Consider the following 13,484-nt stretch of genomic DNA (forward strand, 5'->3'; position numbering starts at 1 on the left):
CAAGCAAGTATGGCCTGAGACTAATACAAACACAAAAGATATTATTCACCACTTCTGAACACCGTGCCAGGCACTATTTTAACCACTTTACCACACAATACCTCAAGAAGGTTGGTACTATATAGCTACTATATAGTATCTATGTGCTAGACTGTATACGTGAAATGCTTTTAGCACATTGGAATAACCCAGGAAATGTTAATGATGAAAATGTTGGTGGCAGTGCCAGTAATCAATTTATTTTAAAATTACAATGACCAACTTTATTTCTGGCTTAATCAAGGCTGTTCTAGTTTCTTCTCCCCCCACCTCCAGTTTATGCCTTTTTAAAAAAATAGAGATCTCTTTCATTCTCAAAAAGGTGTGAGTTTAGCAGATAATTTAGTCATGCTAAGTTGAACTCCTTTCAAATGTCAGTATCTTGGGGCGCCTGGGTGGCTCAGTCGTTAAGCGTCTGCCTTCGGCTCAGGTCGTGATCCCGGAGTCCTGGGATCGAGCCCCACATCGGGCTCCCTGCTCCGCGGGAAGCCTGCTTCTCCCTCTCTCACTTCCTCTGCTTGTGTTCCCTCTCTCACTGTGTCTCTCTCTGTCAAATAAATAAATAAATAAATCTTTAAAAAAAAAAATGTCAGTATCTCTACAAAGTCTTTCTCTACTTTGCAAGACAGAAATAATGGCTTCTTTCTCTATGGTCTCACAGCATTTTTTATACTTTTATTAATACTCATCATATTTTAACCCAGAAATACAAATGTGTTCCCATTAAATTTGACTTTTTAGACAACTGGGGCTGTGTCTTACTCAATAGGAACTTGCACAGGACCAGATTTAAAATAGTCACCAAATGTATATTAATTTATGATTGAGGGCCAAGGACAAGTTACTCTACCGGACACAGATTTACACATACTCCAGAATCCAAGGACGTTCAGTTACCAAATGGTTAACTGAGATTACGAGGGTGGTATATGGCTGAGAAATAAATTATTATCTGTCCCATTTGGGGACTACCTGATCACGGCCCCATTAAGAAAATATACTACTAAGTCAAGCAGAATCCAACCACTTCTTACCACCTCCACCGTTACCACCCTAGTCCCAGCTACCTCCAAATTTCCTTGCATTACAGGAATGACCTCTAACTGGTCTCCCTAATCCCACCCTTACCCTCCGACACTGTTCTTAGCAGCCAAGTGATCCTTAAAAACAGTAAGTCAGATTATGTTCATCCCTTTTGGTCAAAACCCTCCAGTGGCTCTCCATTTTACTCAGTGGAAAAGCCAAAGACCTTACACCATGGCTTTGCAATTCCTATATGATCAAGTCACCAATTATCTCTCTGACCTCATCTCCTTCCCAACTCCTCTCTCACTCTGCTTCAGCCACACTGACCTTTTCTTCTAACGCACCAGACACAGCCCCACCTTAAAGCCTTTGCAATGACTGTAACAAATCTAAGTAAAACATTGTAAAAGGTAAATATCTGAAAACACTCAGATGGACTAAATATTTTTTTATTCAGGAGCAAGGGAACATGTTGACATAGCCTAAGTACAGCTTTCTACCAGCAAGTAATGAAATTAGGCACTTGAAACTCTCACACTGAAAAACAAACATATAAAAACACTGTACAAAAATGCTGAAGATCACTGGACATTCTGAGTAAATATAAATGAGAACATGTTTCTATTAAGTGCGCAAGACTCCAATTTAGTTAATACAGAAAAAGGCATCTCAGGGGCGCCTGGGTGGCTCAGTCGTTCAGAGTCTGCCTTCAGCTCAGGTCATGATCCCAGAATCCTGGGATAGAGCCCCTCATCGAGCTCCCTGCTCAGCGGGGCGTCTGTTTCTCCCTCTGCCCCTCCTTCCACTCATTCTCTCAATCTCTCTCTCAGATAAATAAAATCTTAAAAAAAAAGGGGGGGGCATCTCAAAACCCTTCCCTTTAATAATGAGGTATAAACAAACAAAAATAACCCTAGGTAAAAACGATTAGGAACTATTATAGTTAGACATCTTTTGAGGAAAGCCCTTTTTCTTTAAACTGCTGGGGGTGAGAGGTCTTGCATCTAGGTACAAAAATTCACACTTCCTTTAAGGAAAAGTATACAAAGTTTCAAATGGAAATACATACCGGTTGAGAGTTTTGTACAAGTGCAAGTTTTGTGGGAGCCATCACCACAACAGTAAAAAAATATATTCATGGGCGTTCTCTCAGTCTCATAAATTTTTCTCACTCTCATAAATGGTTACTTCCAACCTGGAGGAACCTGGACAGTTTGGAACTAAGTTCTCACGCTTCAAGCTGTATTTTAACCGCCCTTCGTTCACCCTTTGGCATCCCAGAGCACAATTCCTAGGCTTTTTTTTTTTTTTCAATTTCACTGAAAAAGATGTGTGTACGTGTGCTGAAAAGAGAATGTATGGCCTAACTGGTACTGAGATCAAGTAGCTAAAAATTGTGCCACTGATTCAACAAATACCTGAGTACCTTTACAATTCAGCTGTGAAAAAGGACCGATCCCTGCCCTCAGTAATTGTTGGGTGTTCGATGGAAGGTATCAGACTCAAAAATAAAACTTACAGAAGAAAATCTTAGGGATTCATGCCCAAGGACGCGCGGGGCGCAGGGTCAGGAATATGGCAGCTCCCACGCGCAGTCCCATGAGAAGAACCAAATCACGTCATCCCACCCCCTCTCTGCCCAAAGGTCGTCCCTTCACCCGGATAGAACAGCCCCAGTCTTGCTGTAGAGATGCGTGTGTCTGCAACAATACTGCAGGTCTGAGGGCTCGAAGCCCAGAGCTTCTTCCAAACTCTTCGTTTTGAAGCTTTTAAGAGACCCCTAAGGAGCCGGGGAAAACGATTTTTCGCCAGATTAGGGAGCCTTGGGGTGTCCACAGAAACCATTCATAAACGCTTGGGAGTCATCACAAAAGAACCTGAATCTTGCCTCCGCGAGCTATAAACCCCAAACCAGGCCCCAGCCAATCAGGAAACAAAGGGTAATAGCGCAAATTACCTCGGATATCAACCGCCGCCATAATTCCAAAAGCGCTCACAGGTTCTCCTTCCGGCGTGCCGTAAACGTAACAACTCCTACGACGGAAGTGGCCCGCTGCGGACGGCAGGGCCGGTCAGGAACGTAAGGAGGGGAGGAGACTGCGCCGCCTGGGGAGAGGCCTGAGAAGAGGAGGTGGGGAGGAGCGGGGCGTGGAGGAGGGGGCGGGGCCGGGTGGAGGAGGGAGCGGAGAGAAGCGGGGCGGGGCTGGGAGGCGGGGCTGGGAAAGAGAGGGGCGGGGCGGGGCTGGAAGGTGAACGGGAAGCAAAGAGGTGAAGGTAGAGGCTGCGAGGTGGGAGGGGGCAGGGCGGGAAGGAGGGAGCTGGGCAGGGCGGTGGAGGGAAAGAGGCAGGGAGTAAGCACTACGGGTAAAAGAACATTTGGAGACTTTGAGGAAAAAGAGACTGAGCGGAGTCCTGCCCCCCTCCCATCACTGAGAGATTCGAAAATTGGACCTTGATCTTTTGCGATCGTTAAAAAAAAAAAGCATTCTGATTACGCAGAGTTGCGGGGGAGCATCTTCAATTTTAAAAGCTCCCTCAGGTGTATCCAAAGGGCTGTTAGATTTAGGAGCTACTCTGTTCTGTTTTTCATCCTGCCTCAAGTATGGGACGCTACAGAACTAAGCAGAAACAATTTGAGAGCCATTAGCTTTTAAGTGACTAAACCCATTAAAAGTCTAAACCCATTAAAGAAAGTGTTAGATGCCTCTGAGACAAAAATTTCACAAGACAGGAAATGTTTCTGAAGTAAGATATTAATAAGATTAAAAGAAAGGGAATACCTCTGGGTCCCTGATTAAAGATTTAGTGTCTGCATTCCAGGTAATGTGCGGTAGGAAGCAAGCCCGCAGAGGGAGTAATTCTGTGGTATGGGGAAGCCATAGAAAGCCTCAGAAAGATTCTCAAGCTCCAGTGTGGCCCCATAAAAGCAAAATGATGAGGGTATCTACCAAGCAAGATACTGATACCGAGAAGAGAACCTCCAAATCTGAAGGAGCCCTGTGTACAAGGATGAGGTGTGGGTGCCTACATCTTCTACAAAACTTAGATATTATGAGGGTTCCCCCAGAATTTAACCACAACCCAGGAGCAAAGGGGGAGGTCCATGAATTTACTGTGATTTTTCACCTCATCTACTGGGAATTCAAGTTTTAAAAATCTAAGTGGAATAAAAATATACTGTGTTGCTTTGTCACATTTCAAATTTTTTAAAGATTTTATTTATTTGATAGAGACACAGCAAGAAAGGGAACACAAGCAGGGTGAGTGGGAGAGGGAGAAGCAGGCCTCCCGCTGAGCAGGGTGCCCGATGGGGGGCTAGATGCCAGGACCCCGGGATCATGACCTGAGCTGAAGGCAGACACTTAACGACTGAGCCACCCAGGCGCCCCACATTTCAATTTTTAACTGGGATTTTATACCTGAGGTGGGTGGTATGTGTCCCAACAGAAGTATGCACATGCACAGAGCCGAGTTTTAAAAGGACTGATCTTTTTTCCAGAAGGCAATTTTCAAGAGGGACTGGTGGGGGGCTTGGTGGAGAGGGCATTCCAAAAAAGGGGGACATCATGTCCAACAAACAGAAGTGTGAGACATTAAGCTTTTTGTTTTGTTGGTTTTGTTTTCTTCAATTTTTATTAGGAGAGGAGATTGGGAAAAAGAACACCAGAACATGGATCTGCAGATAATAAAACACATGATAATCATGGTAAGCCAGACCTGAGAGCTCAGCCTTTATCTTGTAGACAGTGGGAGAAATGCAAATGGGTTTCCATTTTAGAATACTCAAGGAGTATGAGTTGGAGGCATTTATAAGACTCAAAGCAGAGAGTCCATTTAGGAGATAGTTGCAAACTAAATGATGTCTATACTCACACAAAGGCAGTGGTAGCTGAGGGAAGAGAAAGGATTACAGATATTTAGGAGATAGAGTAGGAAGGGAATTAGTGACTAACAGATGAGCATGATGAGGGAGAGAGAGAGAAGAGAAAAATGATTTCCAAGATAATGATTTATAAGACTAGATGCCATTAATCAGATTAGGAATGATAAGTAACAAGTGAGTAGGTGAAAAAAGGGATAATGATTTATTTTTTAACATGTCCATATCAATGTTGTACATGAAGTCTCTGCAAGACATTCTGTACACTAGGGTTTCTCAGCCTTTGCACTGTTGACATTTTGGGCCAGATAATTCTTTGCTGGATGTATGGAGAGCTGTCCGGTGCCTTGTAGGATGTTTAGCAACATCCCTATCTTCCAGTTTTTTCCTGGCTCCTCAGGAGTCTCTTAGAAGCTTAAAGGGGAGGGAAGAAGCTCTGTGCTGCAGTATTGTTCTACACACATATCTCTACAACAATGTTGGGGCTGTTCCATCTGGGTGAAGAGACAGCCTTTGGACAGAGAGGGGGTAGGATGACATGATTTGGTTCATCTCTTGGGACTGGGCATGATAGCTGCCTTACTCCTGATATTGTGCCCCACAAGTTCCTGGGCATTGTGAAATGGAATTGGATTTAGGAGAAGTGACAAGAAAACTCCTTAAAATCTCTCTCGATCTTAGAACAATGTAGACCAACTACTTCATTTATGCTAATGTTCAGGAAATCCACAGAATAAAAAGATAAACACATGATAATATTTTGTATGGTATCTTACCAGAAAAGCGTTCTAGCAAGTATTAAATGTGAGAGGTTTTTTTTCTCTCTCTCTCTCTTATTTAGTGGGGGAAAAGCCAGCTACTTCATAATATAGACCAGGACAGGAAATTATCTCAGAATTCCTTAGGGGGTATTGAAAAGTTACCCTGGAACCTCTGAGAGTGGCCCTGATGGTCTAGGGAGAGATACGGTACCAAATATTTTGTAGTTAAAGGGTTGTAAGAAAATCTACACCACCCTTCATGGCAAAGACCAAAACTTGACCTGGGTTAGTACCTCTGAAGGCAGCAATTCAAAAAAATCTGATTACTAAGAATTCAATCCTAGAATCCCAAACATAGAGCACAGATAAGCTTAACACAGAAGAAATAGAATCCTTGGGATGCCTGGGTGGCTCAGCTTTTTAAGGGACTGCCTTTGGCTCAGGTCATTCCCAGACTCCCGGGGTAGAGTCCCTGCTTTGGGCTCCTTGCTCAGTGGGGAGCCTGCTTCTCCCTCTGCCTAACACTCCCCACTGTGTGTTCTCTTTCTCTCTGACAAATAAAATCTTTTAAAAAAATAAAGAAAAGAAGAGAAAAGAAAAGAAAGAAACAGAATCCTTCCAAGAACCTCTCCTTAGATTTGTATTCTCATTTTGGGACAGTGGCCATGTATCCATGAGATTGTGTAGCACTAAACCTCGTAACACTCTATGAGGCATCAAAAAGCAATAGCAAAGGTAGACTAAATTGATCATATTCCAGTATGGCATTCAAAGACAGCTAACAGTCTGCACACCCTTCGGGTTGAGTATGCCCCTGAGACGTCTGGCTAATTCTGGAGTGAAGCAAAGGAAATATCCCAAGGAAGATCCTTGACTGATGACTGGTATGACAAGGAGGGCCCCAACAGTGATGCTGAAAGTCAAATTGCTAAATCTCTCTTTTTTTTTTTTTAAAGATTTTATTTATTTATTTGAGAGAGAGAGAATGAGAGACAGAGAGCACGAGAGGGAGGAGGGTCAGAGGGAGAAGCAGACTCCCTGCCGAGCAGGGAGCCCGATGCGGGACTCAATCCAGGGACTCCAGGATCATGACCTGAGCCGAAGGCAGTCGCTTAACCAACTGAGCCACCCAGGCGCCCCACAAATTGCTAAATCTCAAGTGACAATCCGAGCAAATTTTGGGAGGGGGTGGTTGTGGCAATAGCTTGGAAATCTGCTGGTAGATCTTGCTTTATTCTTAGGATCCTTCAAATAGAGGATTAGATGGCTTCCTAAACAATATTACAGGGAAGAAGAAAATAGTAATTCCTAGATCTTATTAGTAATAAAATTGTTCATAGTGTTCTCATATTGTCTTTTTTATCTGGGCTATTCCAGCACATATGTCCCCATTTCTAACCAGTTATTTTTTTCTTTTTTCATGATTAATGTCACAAAGGTTTATCTAATTTATATTTTTTTAAAGAAAAACTTTTAGGTTTATTGAGTTGCTCTATGGTGTCTTTTTGTATTTCACTTATTTCTGCTTATATTTTTATTCTTTCCTTTTATTTTCTTTGGTTTTATTCTGTCAATCTTTTCCTAATTTATTGAGATAAACATTTAGCTCATTAATTTTCAGCCTCTATCCATTTCTTAAATAAGCATGCAAGGCTATAAATTTTCCTTGGAGAAACATTTTCATTGTATACCTCAAGATTTGATGTATAGTGTTTCATTATCATTTGCTCTAAGCTTTCATTAAGTCCTAATTCAGTTTCTTCTTTGACATATCAGTTTACTTATAAGTGTGTTTTTAACTTCCAAATATTTAGAATTTTTAACCTATCATCTTGTTATTAACTTCTAACTTAATTGCATTGTTCTCAGAGAACGTGTTCTACATAACACCTATTCTTTAATATTTGTTTAGATTTGCTTTATGCCTTATATGAATCATGTGTGCTTAAGAAGGATATGTATCTGGGACACCTGGGTGGTTCAGTCCGTTAAGCGTCTGCCTTCGTCTTAGGTCATGATCCCAGGTTCCTGGGATGGTGTCCCGCATCAGGCTCCCTGCTTAGTGGGGAGCCTACTTCTCCCTCTGCCTGCCGTTCCCCCTGCATGTGCTCTCTCTCGCTCGCTCTCTCTGACAAATAAATAAATAAAGTCCAAAAAAAAAAAAGGATATGTATCCTTTAAGTGTTGGATACAGAATCTGAACGCATGAGATACCCCAGCTTCTCAAAATTGTCTTTCCTGGTCTCCATGGCACTACCTGCTTCTAGTATCTTGCTGCTTCTCAGACCATTCCTTTTCTATCTCTTACATTGGCTTCTCTTCCTTTGTTCTACCCACAAATTCTCTAATCCTTAGTTCCATGCCTCATCTTTTCTATCTTTTTGTTTTTTACTCCCCTCTCTAGACGATCCAATTCATACTGTGTCTTCAGATTCTATCTGTATCATCATGGATGACAAGTAGCCTAATCCAGACCTAATCCGGACCTTTCTCCTGAGTTCCAGAAACATATTTGCAACCACCAACTGGACAGCTCCAACTGGCTGTTTTATGTCCCGGATTGCAAGATTTTCACTCTTGCCTGTATTCTTGCTCTTAGCTAGGAAGACTTGCCACCCCTCTTCCTTACTGCCTGCATCCAGTGTACATCAAGTCCTGTCCATTCTCCTCAGGCTCCTGTCCTGTATGAGGCTCCTGCTTGGCATTGCCACTGCTGCTTTTCTAATCCCAACACCCAATCTGTCTTGTCTGAACATTGTTGCTAGGGGAACTTTACTTTTAAAAGTGCTTTCTTGTTCTAAAATCTCTACTGACTCCCTCTTTTCTGCCCACAGGACATAAGTGCACCCCAGCTTGCTTTTCAGCTTTATCTCTCAACTCCAAACCACCACCCCATACACTGAACCCCTACAACACTGAGCTTCTCATAGATTCTGGAACTGCACAGGATGTTTATGTCTTTGAGTCCTTGGAAGTGGTTCCACCTAGAAGTTTTGAATGCTATTTTCTCTCTTCCCTCACACCCTAAGCTCAATATTCAGGAGAGCAAATGTGTATGCATACACATGCACACACACACACCTGGAAAGACCTACTCATATGTAAGCAAGATTAGAATGAAGGGGAGAGTATTTTTAAGTTTATTGCTCTGCAGATTTTGACAATTAGGGACTAATGTGATTTTAGTGGAGGAGAACAGGTGAGTAGGGAGAAGGCAGGGAATGGTTAATAATACCTATATTGGCAAATAGTCCCCTTCTCTTCATTTTCTCTCTGCTGCCTTGTTAGGAAATTTTCTTAAGTCCCCATGAAATGGTAACACATTCATTTCCACTTCTCTTCAAACACCTAATTGCCCAGGCATTTAGATGATTGGATGACGTTATCTCCCAATCCACTTTCATGTTACTTTCTCTTGGAATTGGTTGCCTGGTAACTCTGATACCAGGCTTGCCTTCCCAATAATTATGCTCTTTGTATTCTCCAATAATTATCTCCTGCTGAGTTTTCCTGCAGTTTACATTTTATTTCTAGATCTAAAATGTGTGGACATAAAAAAGTAATTTTATTTTCTTAGGACCACGTATGGAGTATATTTATGTTATAACCCTTACCAAACATTCATTGGTAGGAAGGAAATTTCTGGGCTCATTTTCCATTTCCTGCCAGATAAAGTGACCCTTTCCTTCACAGATCTCTGTCCTTGTGAGTATGGATTTAGGTAACCCGACATATAATGTGAGATAATTCTTCACTTTCCTGGGTGCTCAAGTCTAAGATTCCATGTCATTTCACAGACCCAGATTAAAAGATTTTAAAAATTGGCTTTAAAAACGGAAAAAATGTTTGAAATGACAGACTTTGTAATACAGTGTCTTATCTTGTGTCACCAATTCATGACATGAGTTATTCCTAAATTACATGCACTTGAAGAGTATATACCATTTGGACATACAGTATACCCATGTAAAATGTAAAACCACATTGTACATGTGCTAACCTTCAGGGCTTTGTATTTTATTTTATTTTGTTATTTTTTAATGATTAATATAAGATTTATTTAGACAGTGATACATATAGTCATCATTACCAGGCTTAATATGAGGTGTTAGATAGTTGATCCAATTTTCTTTCCTGAATAAGTTTTTCTTTCCTACCTCTGTCAGTTTTGAAAACAAAATACTAGAAGAAGAGGGGCAAAATTCCAAACTGAACTCCTAAGAATGAGGTCTTGGGAGTGGGTCTGAAATTGGGGTAGATACTTGTTGATTTTGTGTGGGTCTAACGAATCAAGGCAGGATCTTCAATGAGCCCGTGGTGGCTGAGGTCGTTGTACCAGAGCAGCTACTCCTGTTTAAGTTGGGATCTTAGGCCAGCCATGGCCCTGCACCTTCCATAGTTTCCCGATATTTGTCATATTCAGCTAGGTGGAGGATATGGGGCAGGTGGCCAGGTGCAACGGTTTGTCAGGACTTTGCATTTTAATATGCCATACACTAACCTGAGAATATCTGTCTGATTCGTGGACAGATCACTCAAAGAAATGATTTGTCTTTTCAGTATTCATTCATCTATTCATTTTTATTTATTCATTCACTTGTCAGTTGTGGATGGGCACAGAATGGCCCTGTGAACCAATATTGTAATACAAAGTGAAAAGTGAAGTAATACAAGTTATTATAGGTTTGTAGAAGAAAAGTCAACTGCAAAGCTCTTGTGGAGCTGTGAAATAATGGGGGAGGGTTTCTATTCTTAACATGTTTAAATTTGTGATTTGACATAGTTGTATACATGTATACACTCAAGATGAAACAAGTCACTCACAATTAATTTTTACTGCAAATTCTATGCCCCCTCTTGCCAGAAAACTGTATTTACATATACGAGTTGGTCAGATCTCAAAAGCTAGATTAGAAATCACAGTGAGATCCGTGGCATTTTGATATAAAGTGGAAATAAGTTTGACATTGATGTGTAGCTAAAATTGAAATAAGTCAAATTTGAAATTAGAATGAATAAGTCCAAAATGGTATTAAAAATCACACTTGTGTGTATAAATTCAATAAAAATACCTTTCTTTATACAAGTATAGGGAACATAGGTAGAAAGATCTTACGAAGGTAGGGTCTTTAAATTATTTGATTATGTTAATGTTGCTTATTATCAATGCAAAGTATTAAAAATACCTGAATGGACTCTAAGAATCCCCAAAATACAAAAACTTGATCCTGGCTTAATAGTTCTTTTTTTTTTTTTAAAGATTTTATTTATTTATTTGAGAGAGAGAGAATGAGAGAGAGCACATGAGAGGGGGGAGGGTCAGAGGGAGAAGCAGACTCCCTGCCGAGCAGGGAGCCCGATGCGGGACTCGATCCAGGGACTCCAGGATCATGACCTGAGCTGAAGGCAGTCGCTTAACCAACTGAGCCACCCAGGCGCCCATGGCTTAATAGTTCTTGATAGAATTAAATTTGCAATATCACTATCACATGACAGTTCCATACAATTTGTTCAACCATACTCCATAAGATACAGCTATGATAAATGTTAAGGAATAAACTAGAATTGGTAATGACTATTACCTTGGTCATTCAATTCACCCAAACTAATATAATTCTAGGCATAAAAGCTAGTTAAGCTGAAACATAACAAAGTTAAAATACAATTGAATTGGAGAAGATGTCAGCAAAAATAGAAATAATAGTTAACATTTACATATGAAGTACTTATAATACGTCAGGCACAATGCTAAGCACTTTCAAAAGGTTGCTGCAATTGGGCCCTCCCAACAACCTCATGCATAGTAACTATTAAATCTCCAACTCACAGAACCAGAGGGTAGAATGGTGGCCTCCAGGAGCTGAGGGAAATGGGGAGATGTTGGTCAAAGGGTATAAACTTTCAGTTGTAAGATGAATAAGTTCTGGGCGCCTGGGTGGCTCAGTTGGTTAAGCAACTGCCTTCGGCTCAGGTCGTGATCCTGGAGTCCTGGGATCAAGTCCCACATCGGGCTCCCGGCTCAGCGGGGAGCCTGCTTCTCCCTCTGACCCTATCCCCTCTCATGCTGTTTCTCTCCCCCTCTCTCTCTCAAATAAATACATAAATAAAATCTTAAAAAAAAAAGATGAATAAGTTCTGGGGATCTAATGCATAGCATGATGGTTTATAGTTAATAATATTGTATTGTATACTTGGAATTTGCTGAGAGAGTAGATCTTAAATGTCTTCACTACACAAACACACACACACACAAAGGTAACTGAGGCAATAGGTGTGTTAACTTGATTGTGTAAACATTTCACAATGTATATATGTATTAAATCATTACATTTTACAATATAAATATATATTGTTTTTATTTGTCAATCATACTTCAGTAAAACTGGGAGGAAAGGTTGCCAACTTACTTATGAGAGAACAGAAGCTTTGGGAAAGCAAACAAGTCACTCTAACTCACAGTGATGAGTGGCGGAGCCCAAGCTCCAGGTGCTTTTACTCTCTCCCATTTTGCTCTTCTGCCTTTAATGTACTGAACATAACAACCAAAATTTGAACTATTATCAAAAGATGAGTATGATGGCTCCTAGAAGAGGAATGAGAATGGACACTTTGCTCTAGCCAGGGGAATCACTGGTGCAAAGACACAGAAGCGGAAGGGATTTTGTTCAAAGAGAGCGGGGCTATTATGCCTTGAGCATGCTATGTGATGATGCTGGAAAATGAGACTGAAAGAGGCACTTGGGCTCCCTTTGTTCCAGATCTTATTTGCTTAGGAGTTGGTTTTTTTGTTTTGTTTTTTGTTTGTTTGTTTGTTTGCTTAGGAGTTTTGATTTGAACCTGAAGGCATTGGCTGGTCAATGGAGGCTTGTATTTGATAATGGGAACTCAGATGTCAATGTGGAGGGTGAATTGGATGAATACTAAGCAATAGTTCCTAACAATCCAGACAAGAGGTGATGCTGGACTAATTTAAGGCAGGAACTATGAAAGTAATAAAGATATGGGCCTTGAAGGGGTAAGAGAAATTTGCTCTTCTCCTCCCCCAGGCCTAGTTGACTTCAATCAACTATTGGATATGTGCAAAAATGGAAATGGTCAGCAAAGGAATGCTGTCCTGAGTTTTTCACACATCAGTAATGTTTCCCACTGTGGCTTCTTCTTTACCAGTCCAGATGGGGAATCATCATTTGTGGACTTCAGAGGAAAAGGTAATTATAAATTCATTAGGCTTCCTGAATAAAGAAGTGTAATGTCTTCCAAGAATAATTAAACTACCGTGGGCAAAGAGCCTTATCTGTGTAATTTAAAGCAATGTAGCGGGTCATTGTATAGTGTCTCAAATCTAGTCTACATGTAGCTAATTCATAATCATGCTCCATCTGGCCAAAATTAGTCACATTATTCTATAGGCCAAGCAAAAATACTGGTTTTGTTTTAGAGGTTTCAATATTCTATCTAATGTTGTCTAATGTGCATCTGAATTATCCATTCTCCTTTTCTCAATGTATTTGAATCTTGCTAGAATGAAAAGAAAAAAAAATAGAATCTATAGCATGTAGAATAAATAGCTCTTGTTTCAAGAGCCCAGAGCCCCTTAGTAGAAGGAGTTTGGGATGGAATGTTCTTATACTTATTTAGAAGACAGGGAGGGAACCCAAACAGATGTGGGCCAAGCAGCCAGGTGTTGAGGTGGTCAATTAGGATAACAGGCCAAAATGAAAATAACAAGCAAACCTTTTTATTTACTGCAACAGTGCGGGCAAGAGGGAAAAGAGAAA

General features: G+C 40.9%; 1 protein-coding gene and 1 long non-coding RNA gene across 7 annotated transcripts in view; one reads left to right on the top strand and one right to left on the bottom strand.

Annotated features, from left to right (window-relative positions):
- Positions 1 to 3,187, bottom strand: part of MED6 (mediator complex subunit 6) — a 30,488-nt gene extending 27,301 nt beyond the window's left edge. The window contains exon 1 of one of the 5 annotated variants that reach the window (XM_064571261.1): positions 3,023 to 3,154. In XM_064571261.1, the coding sequence (XP_064427331.1) occupies positions 3,023 to 3,044 (22 nt within the window). In that variant the 5' untranslated portion in view covers positions 3,045 to 3,154. Of the gene's footprint in view, positions 1 to 3,022 lie in introns of all 5 variants that reach the window. The other 4 variants (XM_045870335.3, XM_064571260.1, XM_064571263.1 and 1 more) reach the window with 4 other exon arrangements.
- On the top strand, positions 3,063 to 12,994 carry LOC135361629 (uncharacterized). Of its 2 annotated transcripts, none has more exons than XR_010405235.1 (3): positions 3,063 to 3,196; positions 4,705 to 4,771; positions 12,753 to 12,994. It is a non-coding gene; the product is annotated as an uncharacterized LOC135361629 (long non-coding RNA). The 2 variants fall into 2 exon arrangements; XR_010405236.1 differs by lacking the exon at positions 12,753 to 12,994 and adding an exon at positions 12,528 to 12,741.
- The last annotated feature ends 490 nt before the right edge of the window (positions 12,995 to 13,484 follow it).

Source organism: Mirounga angustirostris, unplaced genomic scaffold (genome assembly GCF_029215605.1).
Source record: "Mirounga angustirostris isolate CCGP_5_RB_7025 unplaced genomic scaffold, mMirAng1.0.hap1 SCAF_9, whole genome shotgun sequence".
Taxonomy (NCBI): domain Eukaryota; kingdom Metazoa; phylum Chordata; class Mammalia; order Carnivora; family Phocidae; genus Mirounga; species Mirounga angustirostris.